Genomic DNA, 17,321 nt, shown 5'->3' on the forward strand with positions numbered 1-17,321 from the left:
GCCGCTGTGGCTTGATGATACTTTGTAATTACCCACAACAAGCCGGCCGCTTTTTGCAGACACGCGTGTGGCCCCAGAATTATGAGCAGACAAGAGCACTCGCCTAGAATCCGAGCTGATGAAAAATTACTCCGCCGCGTGCTGCCGCCAGGCCTCGCCATTTGCATTTTTGACTCTCCAGAGCTCCTCTCAGCCTGGTTAAAGGTGCTGGCTTTGGCGCGTGAACCACTAGCGTGCCCTCATAATTTGCTGCAAAGCTGCTCTTGTGAAATTTGTCTTTCACCTTTGTTCTCATTAACCAAATTATACTTACCCACAGAAAAGGGCTTATCAACCGCACTTATTCATTTTTTCCTGTTTCCATACCTAGATAGATATTTATGGCACATTTTTTTATTTAGAAAGAAAAAATGCTTAGTCAAGTGACTGAATTTCAATCAAATTGATATTTGACTTCTAACAAGTGTTTATCATTTGCCAGACACCTATTATGTTAACAGAGAGTAATTATTTTTTGATAATTTCCCGAGCCCTCATTTGAGTAGAGTCTCTGCTCAACCTTGCCTTGCCCTACGCCGTATAACATCGCGTTCATGAATATTTCACAATGCAATTTGCACTACACAGACGCCGAGCCGGTTGCATACTCAACAATTCTAGACTACGTGGATTATGAAACCAGCCACTCTTTTTTCCCGCACTTGCGAAAGTTCATTAAAAGGTGAGCATCAAGCGCCACAAAAATGAGTTAAGATTTCATGAATGAGCTTGAAACAGGCGAGCTGACGAGACTCGGTGGCGAAACTTTGGAAATGGCAGCCTAATGAGATCATTTTGTGAAGTTACTTGATACGCATATATGGAGAGCAGACTTTTGGCATGTGACACAATGATTTAGCTTTCGCGCGCATCCACACGAAAAGCGGGTGCATTTTGTGTTCGACTTCTGGTTCATGTGTGTTTTTCCAGTCGGCTTTGACGATGCGGATGGATGATAAGAGGAGTGACTCGAGACTTACAACGCGCAAAGATAAATAAAATCTCCGCCGTCGCGAAGAACTAACTCATCAGTGCTCAGCCGGGAATTGGTTTATTCTAATTGACTCTCCCACTGTGAGAATCTAAAATTACAAAGTCACTATTCAGATGGTTTTAATTTACTACATGGGGTCGATGAACTCATTCTTGCATTGACGATCATAATTTTTTAATTAAATAATCGCAATACTTTCCAAATATAAGTTTAATTTTACTTCATGATTTAAAAAATGAATAATTTTAAATTGATTTTTAAAAGTGCTTATAGCGGTTATAGCTATACAGTTGACTACTTATTTTACCAAGGAAAAATTTGTTTTTATAAAGTATTTTCGTACACACGAGTGGTCTCATAGCTTTTGTTTTTCCTTTTTGGAGTAAGTTCAAAATCAGATATATATTCGCTTGCTTTTTAAAAGAGTTAAAGATAAAACTTTTGTATAAAATGGTCCAAGTTTGCGCTGTCTGTTATTCAAAGGGATGAACCGAAGGGGACAATTTCCTCTCTTTATCTCGCCTGCACAAGTGGACTGGCCGGCCGTTTTTGATTTGCTCCAGTGGGCTACTCACTGACGACTGACTACAAAGCATAATGCCTGCGTCTGCATGTGTGTGGCTCACAGGAACTCGGCCGCCTCTGACGCAGACCCTTGTGATATGCCAAGCAAAAAACCTTATTTTTCTTCTCTTCTCTGGTCTGCCATGAAAGTAGCCACGATTACCAAGGGGAGCTCTGTTTTGGGATGAGCCTTTCTTCAAATAGGAATGGGAAATTAAGTTCATCAATATTTTCCTGTGACACTGATGCTATCTTGATAAAATAATATATAAACTCTTCTGAAACCTATTAGGCTTTTCCTTTCATAAGAGAATACAATCAGAGTTTATCAAAGAAATAAACGGCAATCATTTTTTTCAATTTGTAGCTATCTTTATTTATCGTGTATTTTTTCTTCGGCTTTTTTTGCCAACTACATAACATTAATTTCGAGGAAAGTGCATATAAAAAAATCTGAAATTCGTTTTTAAAATATTCCCTTCAATCATCGCAACAATCTCCACTGAAGGTGATTGAAAATAACAGGAAAGTCGTGCGATTAAAACTGGCTTTTTCGTATTCCAATAGGAACACGCACGACTTACTTGCAGGAAAAGGGCAATCCAATCTGCGCGGGAGAGAAGGTCGTTTTCCTGGGGCGGCAGGGACTAAATTGGTCGGTTACAAATGGGCCAAGTTGTGCGTTTTAGTCGCGCCGGTCCATTTTTCCCTTTGTTGACGGCACTTCTCATTTTTCTTTATTTACTAGCCCCAGCGGACGGCCGCGGATTCCTTTTATCAATCTTGCCCCCGCTCTGGTGCCCGATTGGGGAGTGCTGGGCCGGCGCGCACACACGGGGCAGGGCGAACCGCACACAACACAAAGTACACGGGCCGCGCGTCTAATCAATTTTTCCTCTCTGCTTTCAGGTACGAGACAAAAAGCGACAAAAATGAAGGATTGTCATTACTCTTTGCTGCTGGCAAGCGGCCGCCGTCTCCTCCTCTTATTGATTGCCGCCGCCTGCAGTGAGTACCACGAACTCTGAAGCAAAAAGCGGAGCAGCATTGATATCGCGATGCTCTCACGTGAAAATGGATCACGTTTTCTCGGAAACAATTGAGCAATCAGCGATCATGCTCAAGTTTAATCAACTGGAGTGTTTGGATTCGCTTGCATACACGTATAATCTTAAAACGGAAGCAGGGCACCAGAGGAGGAGCTCAAGTTTAGTATTTTAAAGGAGATGAACTATTTATTTCTGAATGTTTTGATAGATACACTTTTTATGAATAGATAAAGGTTAGAATGGTGAATTATGAAAAAATTGCTGACATCAGAGGCATTAAAGATTTCGATTACCTAAAATATTTTTTATATATTTATCAAATATTCGACAGATGTGTTTCCTCAAAAAAGCATTTAATTGTTACTGACACGCCTGCCTCCTTTAACATAGAGATAAATTATTTTCAAGCTCTTTCCCTTCTGCAGAATGTACAATTTGACTAAATTGAGAAGTACGTGGTAACAACGAAAACCCACACGGGAATGAAATACGCTGTTAATGGGAAAACAAAAATCCCGAGTAATTGTTTTGTGAAATACCAACCCATTGAAGTATTCAAAATGGCAAAGCCTTGCCAGAAAAGTGAAACTACATTGTTGTGGTGAGCAATTAAGCCGCTGTTAATGTCGAGCAGCGCGTGTTTCGTGCTTGGGAGTAAACAAGAATTAGCGTGTGCATGCATATATGTGTGGATCGCTGCAAATTTCGCTCTCAAGAAGCTGCTTGCGCTATATTGTTGTTCCAAAGCGAAAAGCTGGAAGAGCGTGCACATATAGCGAGTAATAATTTCGGATTCATTATACTTTCATTAAATGCGGCGGCTGCTTCAGAAATGTGAAACACAGAATGGAGTAGCAGAGAAACGTGCACGCCGCGCGAGCGCGTGTGTATATAAGAAAAGCGGCTTTGTCTTTTATTATCTGATTAAAATTGTGGATATTAAATTTTGCACACTGCTCCGCAGTTTATCCGCTGGCAGCAGAGTTATTATTGTTTTAGTGGTGTTGTGCATGCACTACACAGACTCAGCGTGCGCCAAATCAAATCTCGCGCGAATTTTGCGTGGCTTCTCTCCACTGCGACTAACTCGCTTTTGATGTTGCGTTGCAAAATTACGCTTTGATATTAAAGTACATGCTCATGTTGGATTTGCAGGCATTGCTTATAGCAAGTAAAGGGCATACTGCCGCAGGTTTATGGTGTGCTGCCTTTTGTAGTGAAATTTTGAGGGCTTAGACGTCATTCAATATCTAAAATTCAAGTTCCAAAGGGATGATATTGCTGGCACACTACTTAGTTAGAATATGGAATGCAATACAAATTATGTTAGAGCATGTTTTACGTGCTTGTTGAGACAAAGACCATAATGAGACATTATTTATTATCACATATAATGAGCTTTTATTAAACCCCACGTGACGGTAAGTTCTGCTATTCTTGTTGAAGAATCAGATATATAAGAAGAAGAAAAATGGAAGAAAGATAATCCCAAAATGCAGAAGGCAAATCGCATTTCAAGTAGAGAGTCAGCAGAGAGTGAATTCTCTCACAGGGCAAAGTTTGCCGCAAGGCGTGCTCGAGCGCCGCCCCTGCATTCGCACCGGTGGCGCGCAGAATAAAACGTGCATCAGGCACGAATGGCACATTTTCCCATAATTCTAGCGATGAATTTCAACCACGGCCGGCGGGTGGTTAACAAACCTACTAAGCCGCCTCCATCTGCTCGGTACAAAGCGAAATTCAGACAAATTGCTGGCTCGTTTATCATTTGCCGCACTCGGCATTGTTAAGGAGTGGATCATGCGTCGCTGCGTACATATGTATGCTCGCCACCCTCTCCGCCAAAAGCACTTGAACTCGCCCTTTGTGTTATTTTAAACACGCATAATTCTCTCCATTCCAGCAGTTGTTTGCTTGCCCGACGCGCGCAACGGTGGCCCGCGGCGCCGGAAAAGCAGGAAAAGAAGAAGTTTTGGTGCTGTTTATTTGCTCAAATTTGTTCTGCCGGCTAATCTCATCGACAAATATATTTCTCATTCCGTTTGAGAGGGCAAAAGAGCAGCTCACGCGAATCACTCTACGTCGAGGCTACGCCTGGAAATCAATAGAGCTCTCCGGTAAAAATTGGGATGATGTCGGCCCCGCAGATTTGTTTATGCAAACTCTGATTTATTCCTCGACATGATCTGTCAGCCAAAAAATAAAGTGCGCCTGAGATAATCCGCCCACTGTTTTCGCAAAATACACCGCTCGCTTCGTGTTTGGCAGAAAAATCGAATGTACGTGCCTGGATGAAAAACTGGCAAGATTTAACAAGGCAGATAAGCGTTGACCAAAATTGAATTTTCGTTCGCTTATTAAATCGAGACGTTCTCAGTTACCGCCCACGATGGAAAAACCTTCTCGTACTCACGTGGATTGAATAATTAAGGTTGGGGATTGAAGACAATCGACTAACTTTTTCCAACACACATTTCCATTCAATTTTATTACTCCAAACAAGTCATTATAAGTTAAAATCAGAATATTAAATATCACATTCACATTTGGGAGAAATAATGCCTTTAGTAGCGCTGGCAATCAATTTTCTGAAACTCATGATTATTAGCTGTTTATTCTCACAATTTGTCAAAGTACATTCATGTTATCACAGGTCAGTTTACAAATAGGAAAAAAAGCATGTGAGAAAGGGCGACACTTCTGGAAAACAAGTTTCTAAGACTTTGTCCAGGAGGACATAGCCGAAGTGAGCCCAGACTAGTTACATTAAAATACATCACAGTAATCACACTAAAATCTTGCTTTCACATACGCCTTGCAGAGGGACGGAAACTGTGCCACTGAGCAGTCCTTTATTGCGGGCGGCATATCATTCCACTCCTTAACGACGCGATCAAATTATGAACAAAATTTACTACGAATTCAACCACTCGCCACACAACTTTTACATCAGGTGAGCATGAACCATCTACATGACCGTCCAAATCACCTGTGTAGCCATCTAAATGACCTTAAAGCGCTGAAAATTGTCTTCGTCGTCAGTGAGCTATGATTGAAACTTTATCAAGCAGATTTTGATAATTTTTATACCTGCTATTGGTTCCAGAGATGAATAAACCTTTTTTAACACTCAAGTCGTATCAAGTTTTTAGATGTGAATTTCACTTAAGTTAGGAGTGAAATCAAACCACAGATTTCAATGATTTAAATTACAATAAATGCGCATTTAAATTTTACTTTTTCATAGTAAAACAGCGTTTGGAATCACACAGAATCTTCTCTGAACCACACCAGCCGTGTGTGGATGCGTAGAACCGGCATAAAGCAAATTAAATATGCTCGAACCTCTGCTGACAACATTTACCCGGCAGCTAAATCCAATCATTTGCTACCATTCCTGCGTCCGCCTACAGAATTTCAATCTGAGGAGCAGTGTTTGCGAAGCGACATACGTCTCACTTGAGCCGACCTAGTTAATCTACCGGGACACTCCCATGTAGCCGTCGATACATATATGTATGTGTGCGCGATCGGTGGAGCGTTTTGCGCAGAGTAAGCCCTTAATTCGCACAATTACCAGCCAATTGCAGCGTCGCCGGCAACGACCTCCGCCGACCCGAGCCTCTTATGACGGCGAAACACAGCGCGTAATTTATTTAATCGGCGCCGTCACAGAGCAGAGTGCATTATGCAACCAGCAGAGCAGAGATGATGAGCGGCTTGCATAATTCGCTTGCATGTGATGCATCGAGCGCGAAATTGTTGATGATCTCACTCTCGAGAGCAATACGTCACTTGATTATCATAAGTGAAGCCGCTAAGCGAGTAAATTGCAAAGCTTCAAGGCAATACACAATTTCGACTGAAATCCTTGAATGTATTTAATAAGACGCTGATTAATTCGAACAACACGTCCCACAAGATTAGAGAGTTGTGATACCTTGCGCACAATCTAAAATCAATTCACTGCTAGCTTTAAGCTTTAGAAATCTTTGTGTAACGATTTATTCTTGTGTCCTATTTTGAGAAATATTATAGATACAAACTTTCATGGTTATATGTATTTTTGAAGGTATATAGGAGCGACTTTTTTAATTCCGTATATTTCAGTTTTGCATTGTCATTAGATTACGCTCAAAGCTCTGAAATCCTGCAAATTCTAAGCACCAGGATTTGCTGAAAATCTGGATGGGCACAAAGGAAACGAGGAATTTCCCTGAGAGTGCCTCAAATCGAACTAATTCCTTCCAAAGATGCCTCTCAGGCGACGGATGCAGACACAATAGTCACGCTAACAAAGCAGAAGCGCGTGTTTAGACGAATTTCATGCTGCTTTCACTCTCCGAGTGCTCGCGGGCGCCATGTCGGCGAAGAGCTATCCCACTAATAAACGCGGCCTGCCTCGCTCTCTCGCTCGCGGTGTTTGGAGAAGCTCAAAGTTTGCCGTCGCCGTTTTAAAAGTGGGAGAAGAGCGACGAGAAGAAGATGAAGCCGGCGAGTTTTTCTTTATCAAACATCAAGCGACGGAATCGATAGCTCGGCATGGCGTTTTAAATTATTCAGCCACGCGCGCCGTTTTTAATCTGCAAACGTGGCCGGATTTTCTTTTTTTTCCGTCTCAAGGTGCGCTCACTCGCTCGTTCGCTCGCCTGCCTTGCCTGATGATCAATTACTTAAGTCGGTAGGCAGGCACCCTCGAAAGCCGACCGATTTAATCTCACGCTCCCCGGCGGCCCCTCTTCGTCCAAGTCCCCCATCACTGAATATCTCGGCATTAATCAACAAGTTATTCCCGCGTCTTCGGAAAAGTGCGTCGGCCCCATTTTTCAGCCTGGATTATGCCCTAACTTTTCCACCTTTTAGTGTGATTGATCGACAAACTTTTCGCCTGGCGAAACTGTATTTCACTTTATGCAGGTGTTAATAAATGGCGGGGCTGCGAAATTTGCCAAAAGTAATTTATTTACTCGAGAAGTTGTGGCCCTTAACATCAGGTCATTTTGCAAATTTGACATCGAGAATAAATTTAAACCACCTGATATATCTTATGCACGTTCTTTACTAAACTTAACTGGAGAGAGTATCTCAGGTGTTATTTTAACTTATATCTTTTTTAGAACATAATATATCACTGAAATGCACGTGTTGATTTTTTAAAGGAACAATTATCCTTGAAAATTCATGGCATATTTTGGAAATATAAATTTTTGACAAAAAAATAGAGAAAAATATGCAACTTTTGTGCCTGACCGTAAAATATTTTACATCCCATACCATTAAAAATGAGACGATGACAATTTGCAAAAGACTTAAATTTAGAATTTTAATAAAAACAATAATAATAACAACTAAGTGCTTCAAATGGGAAAAAAATTGTTGCAAGAAAAGTAAACTGTGAAGAAAAGTGAAAAATTGAGCAGAGGAAGAAATATGCTACATAAAGGAAAGTGAGGCTGCCTGTAAGAGGAGCCCTTGGGTATACAAGCAGACCTTTCGTGCGCTGGCTGGCCCTTTTGTTAACATATGCACATACACTAGGAGCAGGGCAACAAAGAGTGTACGCACAGCGCGAGATGAGACAGAGCCCGTGTGCTTTCCCTGGGATTGCTTTTAAATTAAATTCCCGAAATTCCAGCAGCAACAAACGAAGGTGCGAGTTGAAAAAGCTGAGAGCCGCAGGCCGAGAACATTTCGTTTGCGGCGCGCACTAATTTCGCTGGCACTCTTTTTGCCCATTTACATGCGAAAAATCAATTGGAACCCCCTCCGCTTTCATGTCAGACGGAACAGAAAAAAGCGACTCGGCTCTTTTTGCGGTCGGCCTTATTGCCGTTTGAAAAATGCGGCATTCGAGATCAAATGAAATATTTCACCAGTGTTGACACTGTAAAATTACATTCTTTGGCTGATCTGCAGAGAATAGAAAATTCCTAGCAGTTTTTTTTAGATGATGTGGATTTAATTTGAAAAAAAAAGACGCAGATGAAATACGAACTGGCCGTGCGAAGCGACAAAAGTTTGGGTACGATTTTTTCGGTTAAATTTAACGCGGAGAGACACCAGAGAAATACGATATTTTTAATCTGAAAATGGACGACTCAGGCTGGGTGGAAGAGCCCCCCTGAACGGACCACTTTTTCATTTTATCAAGTTAAGCGCGACGAAAACGCAGTCGAGCGAGTAATCATTTTAAATGGCACCGGGGGCTGGAATTTTGCGAGGCACGCACTTTCCTGCCGCCGCTGTCTGGCTGTCGGCGCTTTTGGCGCAAGAAGCTGCAGGAAATTGCTTGTGGCTTTCGAGTGTGATGACACTAGGCTAATATTTTATGCAAGTGGATGCAATTGAATTAAAATGAAGCCGGCCTGAAGAAACGAATGGCGTGCGCTGCGACCCAATTCCATCGCGTTTTTGCAGCCTCGTCAGGCCAACGCTGAAAAAGTTACTTTTGATTCATTCGTGTCACATCGAGCGGACGGGTGCTCTTCGTGTTGCACATAATGCAATCCGACGAGTGCACTTTTTAATTCGAGCCGCGATTACTCAAATATTGCAAAGCAGTCGACGGAGTAAAAGCAGGTCAACTCTTTCTTGCAGTGTCAGCAAGCATGAATTACCTGAGATTAAACGGCATTAGATGAAATGAATATGACCTTTTTCACTTCACATAATATTCATCGTTGAAATGCTTCAGAAGGACAATGAAGGAAGTAAAAGTCTTCTCGAGAGACGAAATGAAAGAGTGAAATGATGATTCATGAATGGTGAAAAATATACTCAAGAGTTTTTTAGAATTATAAAACGGCATAAGAGCACTCTCAACTATTTCCACATTTCTGCGAGAAGCAAACGTATCTAACATGCCGGCATAATATTTCTCCTTTTTAAAGAGAATATTGTAAAGTGGACATGAAAGACATTAAAGTTCAAAATGCGCTTTTAACTCTTTCGAGTATAAAATTACTGCTGTGTCAATATTTTATTCATGCGGGTCCCTGAAAATTAGAAATTTACTCAAGTTGCAGGACTTGCAAAAATAAAATTGTTGGTAACAACTAAGAAAAAATATCGAAAATGATAAAACAAGCATTGCAAGAAGAAAAGGAACAGGTTATTCTCTATAGAGGCTTCATATCATATCCTTTTTTCGCTGCTGATATATTTCTCCGCCATAAAATGGATTAACACGAGCGCAGACTAAAAGTTTCAATTTCCTCCTTCAGAGTAAAATGTTTATTGTTATTATTACAAAACAACAAGTTTAGTCTGGCCCATCTCGCTGCTTATCAGTGTCTGGTGCAAACAATTCGATATTCACGAAGATTCGAGCACATCGTCGATGTCATGGTCCAGAAATAACTTTTAGATCAAAATATGACCGTAGCTGCAGGATGCAATACACCGATCTTGACCAACTTTTAGTGTATATCTTTTTATTGCTTTTCTCAAGTAGCAACATTGGTGTGCTTAGCCACTGCTGGTTCAGATCTTAGACATAAAGTTGAAAATTAATCTGGAAACTTGTGCTTCCAAAACAAGAACTTTTTGAGAGGCAATAATTGGAAATCAAAGTAAGAGTAACTATCATTTTTTACTAACAAAAACCTTTCTTACAATTTCAAAAATAATGAATTAGGCTTTAGAAACAATACAATTTTGTTCCGGCGTTTTTGAGTCTACTTAAACATACTATGAGATGCAAAATTTCAACTAGGGCTGCATGGCAGCTCTACACAATGTGAAAGTTTTAATTTAGCTGAATTCTTGTTACGGAATTGAAGTATTATATAAAAACTTTCTCTTTTTTATATTTATAATCGCCTCTGCTCTCGCGGTTTACTTTGTACAAGCGAGTAGATCATTATCAACATTCAAGCAACGCTTCTAACATCCTCGTTATAGCATTCTCGGATGTGAAAAATGATTCTTGGCAAATGGAGTCTCCGCGTGCATAGAGTTCTTAATGAGTGAAACTCCATTTCGCAAGCGGCGCAGCCGGCTGCAATTATACTCTGCGTTGCAGCGGTAACAACTTGCCGCTCTAATTGCGTCATCGTGTGCGTTGGATTGAAATGAGCGAATCATGGCGTGAAAAAGATTTGAAAAGATTCATTCAAAAATCTACAGCACATATAACATCACTATTGCTCGCAAAACAGTTCCAGGAACTCACTTTTTTCATCTCTAAGTCTTTTGTAGCATAAATATCTAAAAGAATATTAATAAAGGGGATATTTACAAAAACTATTTTTGAATCAATATCCAGTATTTGTTTCACACTTAAATTATGGAAAATTTATAAAAAAAAAACGACACACACACAAGCATACAACATTACAATTATTATTGGACTTACAAATATATACTCAATTTGACATTTCTCTCAGAATCATTTTCTTGCCAAATACCTTTTTGCATATAGCACTTTTCACATTCACCACAGGATTTACATTTTTACAATAACCATATTTTTCTTCTTATTGAAATATCTGGTTAGCGCATAAAAGGTAGTGGTAGCCACGACAGTAAAACACGTCCATAGAAAATAAGATTCCTACCTGTTCAAGTTAAACTTCGTTTCAGTCTTTAGAAGTCTGTACAAATGAATTACATGTATTGTATTCGATAGCTTAGAGATACAATAATTATATACTTTATGCATTAGTTTCAGAAAGGTTAAATAAAAATTTTGCTTCTCAATTCTACAATTAATGTAGTCTGATTAAATTTGCATCTTTTAAAATGCCCAATCCCCGAATATTGGAAAAAGAAATGGTTTGCAAAAAACACAGAGCTCATTAGCACTTTTTTGCAAATGGGAAGTAACTACTGAACAAGAGATAAGCGAATTTTTAACAAAGTTCTCCACTCAAAGCTCAGCGGATGCCGTTACAAAAATTTCCGCCTTCCACTCTCGCTCTCTCACGAGCACAAACACTCGAATTTCAGCCCGAGGAAGAAGGCAAGCTGCTCCATTTTCGCCTCGCGCATAAGCAGCTGCCTACTCGCGTTATCTCTCGGCGGAATTTCGCAAGCTGTCGGTATTCGAAATAATAGACACGATCATTTGCCGGGCTGCACTGTTTTTGCCCCGCTCCAAATCGCTGGGAAATTTTCGCAGGTGCTTTTCATTTGGGATGAGAAGCGCTTTCTCATCCGCACACACCGCTACTCCGGGGTGAGAACTTCAAATTACATTCTGGATGCACACGAATAGAGCTGTGGATCGCGCGGTTTTTGCTCACGCGTAATTTGACTTTTTTCTTAGCACAAGTTAAATGAAATTGGGAAAGTTTAAAGAGTGTTATTTATTATGTGACTGATGATGTTTCTCACATTTTATTTTGCTTTTAAGGTAGGAATTTTCAGTGAGTCAGAGCTTCAGTTCGCTTCAATTAATTTAATTCACTGGCACCCTAATGCTGTTTGATATAGTGATTTGCCAGCCGATGTGAAAAAATCATTCAAGTTAAGAAGCAAGTGACAAAATCTCGTGCGATCTTGCCACTCACACCCTCCGTAAAATGTATCTTCTACCTAGTGACAAAATTTAACAAGCCAACAATTTTCGCACGCTTTTCTTCACAATATCGCAGAGAATGATGATATTTATAAAATTCAAAACTTTTAACATTTTCCCATTTTTTCTGTTCTCTTAATATGTATTTATCACGTTCATTCAAAATTCTTATTATAAAATTTTCTAAAATTGTTAAACCTATCAATGATAATATTTGAAAAAAGAATTTTGTCTCTTTTGAATTCGCTTAAGTCAGTGTTTAAGTTAGCAACGGCGTGCATTAATGTGGAATGAACGATGCGGCAGTCACCCATTACGAAATAGCCTTTTTATCACTGCATGATCGGGTCAAGTAATTATAATCGGTTACACTGGTGCCGGTTGTGATGGTGGCTGCGCTGACGTTACACTTTACACGCCGGGCAATAATAAAATCGGGTGCAAACGCCCGTCCATGCAAACTAGGTTAATCACCGAAGCGATGGAATTGCTCCCATATGCAAACTCTTGCTGCATGTCCCGCTAATAATATTGCAGTCGTGAAATCTGCAAAACTGGTTGCATAGACAGCACCATTTTTAATTGGAGCGGCGATAATGCCATTAACGGCTGAGCAAATATTGTTATTCCAGCGCAGGCGAGGAGAGACAGCGTTTTGGGCCTTCGCTTCGCCACTTTAATTATAAAACCAATATGCAATTACAGCCGATTATTTCAGGGGAAGTAATTCGAGTCATTACGGCCGGGAAATGAGATTTTTATGTTTATCGGCGGTGGTATATCGATCCGTTGATGGAAGCCGAGGTCGCCCTTTGCTCTTTCCCTCTCTTTTTGCCACTTGAGAAGTAACTGACCCGCATAAATCTCGGCGCGAGCACCGTATTTTAGCAATAAAAAGTAACTTGCAGAGTAAAAATTAATGTTCTCGAAAGAGCTTTGCTCTGGATTGCACAGCATCAAGCGTCATGCAGCAAAGCAGGTCGATCGGCCACTATATGCCTTACCATTCTGTCTACGGATGAAACGGAGATAGCCACTCATAACTAATGAAGTGGATTGGCTTGTCCAAATGCATGCTTGAGCGCAAGTCGAAATAATTAGTTTGTCAAACGGAATATTAAAGAAGGCTTGAGAAAAAAGATTTGTGCCAAAGGCTTCAGTAAATTAGATTATTTAAAAAAATTAATTTATAGCACTTGAACGTGTTTTCACGACTAATTATATAGACTGGACAATGGGCAAAGGATTCTTTTACATGAGGTAACAGGACTGTCGGAATCTTAACTCTGCTATCCTTATTCACGCCAATGGCTAATTTCAATACCTTTCTTCGAGATACATATACACAGCTGGATAACAGTGTTTAAACTTCTTAGTATGAAATTAACTAATATTTATAGCAGGAAGTCCTCACCATTTTAAAATTACACTAAAGAACTCATTATTTTTTTGGAAATTTACAGAATTTCCGGGCAAATTTGGGCCTAAGCTCAACCAAAGAGATAACTTTAAGCAAATATTAAACACCAATTTTTAGGGTTTAACAGGATCATTTTTTGAATTAAAAGACATATATAATATCACCACCTACAAGGCATACATTAATTATAGAATAAGCGCCTGACCTCTGTCAATCATAAGAGAGGGCTCTTAATTCTAGATTTTTTGTTGCTGAGGAAGGGACTCAACCTGTTCCTTATCCATATCAACGCACATTCCTGGCTCACCCCGCAGACAAATATTCTCCAGGTCGAACCAGGAAATGTACGTTGCTATAGAGAAGCAACAACCGGTTGAGTCTCAACCGCAGCACGACAAGGGGAGGAAATGTGAGAATAAATAAGCAATTTTCACGTGCTGCAAACCCGAAAATTTGTACTATAACTTTGAAAAAAGTTTAAACTATAATTTATTCAACAATATTGTGTTCAAATTAAATTAAAATATAAATAAATTTTTTAATTAATTTTTTTTAAATAATTTAATAAAAATAAAAATTTTTAATAAAAAATAAATCCTTTATTTAAATAATGAGTATAAAAATAATTAAGCAAATTTACTGCCGAGTTTCTAATGAGTTTAGCACTTGAAAGTAAAACTGAACCTCTTGCCTTTGAACACGGGCGTGTTAATAACTAACGTCACCCGTCTTCAACAGTGTCCGAATGTAATTAAGTTTTCGTGGGTGGTACTTGTGTGCGCTGCAGCTTTGCCGCAGTTGCGGTGGGGTCATCGGTTTGTTTCTCACTCGAGCGAGAGGGATGGCGGGCAAAAAGTGGTCTTGTCAGCTTCTGCCCCTGGCATGTAGGCATCCACCTTGCTTTGCCGACTAAGTGCTCACATGGGATCGTCTTGGAGCTCTCGAGTCCACTTTTGCACCCTGCAAATGGCCCGTGATCTTATAAGCGCTCCTTAAATGAGGTTAAACCGGCGAGAAAGCGAGACTTCTCGCTTCTCACACATATGCATTCAGCTCCTTTTTCATAGCGTGGTTTTCGTTTTCACCTCCTTTTTAAATATTTTATTTTAATCCAAGGAATCTAACAAAGGAACTTAGGATGCTACAGTTAAGAAGCTATTGCAATCATATTGAATTCATGTATATTATCTTGATATTTGAACCAAGTTCAGCGTTCAGCGTTATGGAATATTTTCGATCCAAGATGAAGTGTGCCTTGAAAAGCAAATTTAAAATATTTCAAAAGTGATATACGCAAGTTTCGATAAATTCATTACAATTTAAAACGACGTGTGTTTATAATTTATTAACTTTAGTGCCCCAGTGAGTGTGAAATAGTACGCTACTATGGTATACTGCCAGAGTTTAAAATCTCTTTATGATCTAAAATGAAATGAGCCAAATTAGCAATCAAATCTTGGCATTGCATATTCCTTATAATATGTATATCGATTCTTTGTAAAATCATGTCCTGGCTATGCTCTAAACAATCGATTTATGTCATCTGTTGCAAATTACCAGATTATTCTAGAGAACCGGATGCTACGCAGTCATTTCGATTAAGTTGCGCTCCTATCTTTACACGAAAAGCGCTGAAATTCTTGTTGATTTTCTGCTTAGCAAGGAAGTAAATTAAATAATTCCCTGTTTGTCAACAAAGCTGTGTTTTGTGTGTTTATGAATGTTAATATCAAAACTAATGCGTATATCCTCTGAGATGAATCCTCTGTGTGGTTCCCTTAAAATCTACATTAGGAATTCGGCAGAAGCGGGATGCATACATATACAAAACAACCAATAGGCGCTCACTCAGCGAATGGAACACAAAAGCAAAGTCGGGAAAGAGCGTAATTAAACGCCAAAAGTGTGATATTTCATCTGGCTCACGGGAAACGTCGACAGCCGCCTACACAATCGAAAGTTTTCGCAAGCAGAGAAGAAAGGGTCGGTTTGCGAATCAGCGCCTCTGTTGCGGCCACTGTTTGTTGCGGCATGCATATCACTCGCAAGAGACCGGACCCGAAACTTTGCTCTCAACAAGCCGGCTTAAACTTTGTTCCCTGTAAACAGTGCAGCGCACGGCCACTTCCAGAAAAGCAGATCGCATGGCCAGAGACCGACGCGCACGTCGCCGCCCTCGTCCAAGTCGTAGAAAATTCCACGCATGTGTTGGCTTGGGTTAAAAAAGATCGGATTCTGAAACTAAAGCTTTATTTTAATTATAGCAGTTTCTTATTAGTATGATTAAATAGAAGGTTGAAAATGGATTTTTCCTACTATACGACTGCTTTTATAATATATATATGTGTGTGTGTGTGTGTGTGTGTGTGTGTGTGTGTGTGTGTGTGTGTGTGTGTGTGTGTGTGTGTGTGTGTGTGTGTGTGTGTGTGTGTGTGTGTGTGTGTGTGTGTGTGTGTGTGTGTGTGTGTGTGTGTGTGTGTGTGTGTGTGTGTGTGTGTGTGTGTGTGTGTGTGTGTGTGTGTGTGTGTGTGTGTGTGTGTGTGTGTGTGTGTGTGTGTGTGTGTGTGTGTGTGTGTGTGTGTGTGTGTGTGTGTGTGTCCATGTTTTATTTTATGTCATTTGAACTCACAAATAATGTTTTAGGAAACACAAAATTTCAGAAAACGCCTATAATAATTCACACTTGCCTACAAAAATCCAATAGTTACATGAGCTGGTGCACTTTCCAAGTTTTAAAAGTTCCTTTATCTGCTTTGTGGTAATCTGATTTGGTTCTCAAATGAGTTGCGGAAATCCAAACAACAACTGTTTGCCCAGCATTTCATAACTGTTCAAGCCGAGAATGTAATAAAAGAAACGAGATATTTTTTCGGCATCAACTGATTTTAGCATGTCTGGATGCTGCAGCCTCGCTTGATGGAGTGGATCACCGACAAAAGCGAGAGAATATTTTCTTTCCTTATTTTATATTCCGATAGCAGATGCTACCAGTCCGCTTTTTACGTCTCCTTCTGCCTCTTCCAAGAAATGTGATTGCACGCCAGGAAGGCGAATTATTTCATTTCTGCATATGATAACGCCATAAGTCATTTTTAATGCGCCCACTCACTTTTTTCCACGTGAGCGGTGTCTCAAGAATAGTATGCGTTCGCACAAATCCATGAAAATAAAATTTGACATCGGCAGTTTGCAGCATCCTATTAACGCTTGACATTTACGAGTCAGAGCAATGTGCTGCTGATTTTCTCGAAATAAGACTTCGTTGAACGAAATCGATTGATCGTGAATCTGCCATATAAGATAAAGTAAAAAATGAAGGAACTATCAGTAATATAAAAATGCGGATTCAATTTATCACAGGGTAACAAATTAACATTAAAAATATAGGTAGAATTCAACTGAAGCCCTTTAGTGGTTGCATTTTCATTTTATTTCAACCTTATCCTCCCCAAAACTCTTGCTGAAGTCCACCTTTTGTTTCCTCCGTTGTTTACCTAATACCATCCGACCGTTTTATTTGTTGTGTAAATCGACCGCAGAAATGTGGAGATATAATGTCCTATTAATAATTCCCTATTTGCAAAAGGCGGTTATCGAAGCAAACCACATTTTGGGGTGCGAACCATAAATTAAATGGCCGTGGCGATGATCCCGTCCAGGGGGAGTAAATATTTTGACGCCCTGCGGCTAATTAATTATAGCCGCAAGCAATCATTAATATGTCATTCGGCACCG

At 39.9% G+C, this 17,321-nt stretch overlaps 1 protein-coding gene across 4 annotated transcripts in view; it reads left to right on the forward strand.

Moving 5' to 3' along the window:
* The window catches only part of LOC135935952 (myosin light chain kinase, smooth muscle-like), a 181,472-nt gene that overhangs the window by 124,358 nt on the left and 39,793 nt on the right, over nt 1-17,321 (forward strand). For 3 of the 4 annotated variants that reach the window (XM_065478588.1, XM_065478591.1, XM_065478592.1), the window contains exon 2: nt 2,507-2,605. The exons of the other annotated variant lie outside the window; for it this stretch is intronic. In XM_065478588.1, coding sequence (XP_065334660.1) covers nt 2,507-2,605 — 99 coding nt within the window. The remainder of the gene's footprint in view (nt 1-2,506; nt 2,606-17,321) is intronic. 4 annotated transcript variants of the gene reach the window in all.

Source organism: Cloeon dipterum, chromosome 2 (genome assembly GCF_949628265.1).
Source record: "Cloeon dipterum chromosome 2, ieCloDipt1.1, whole genome shotgun sequence".
Classification (NCBI taxonomy): Eukaryota; Metazoa; Arthropoda; class Insecta; order Ephemeroptera; family Baetidae; genus Cloeon; species Cloeon dipterum.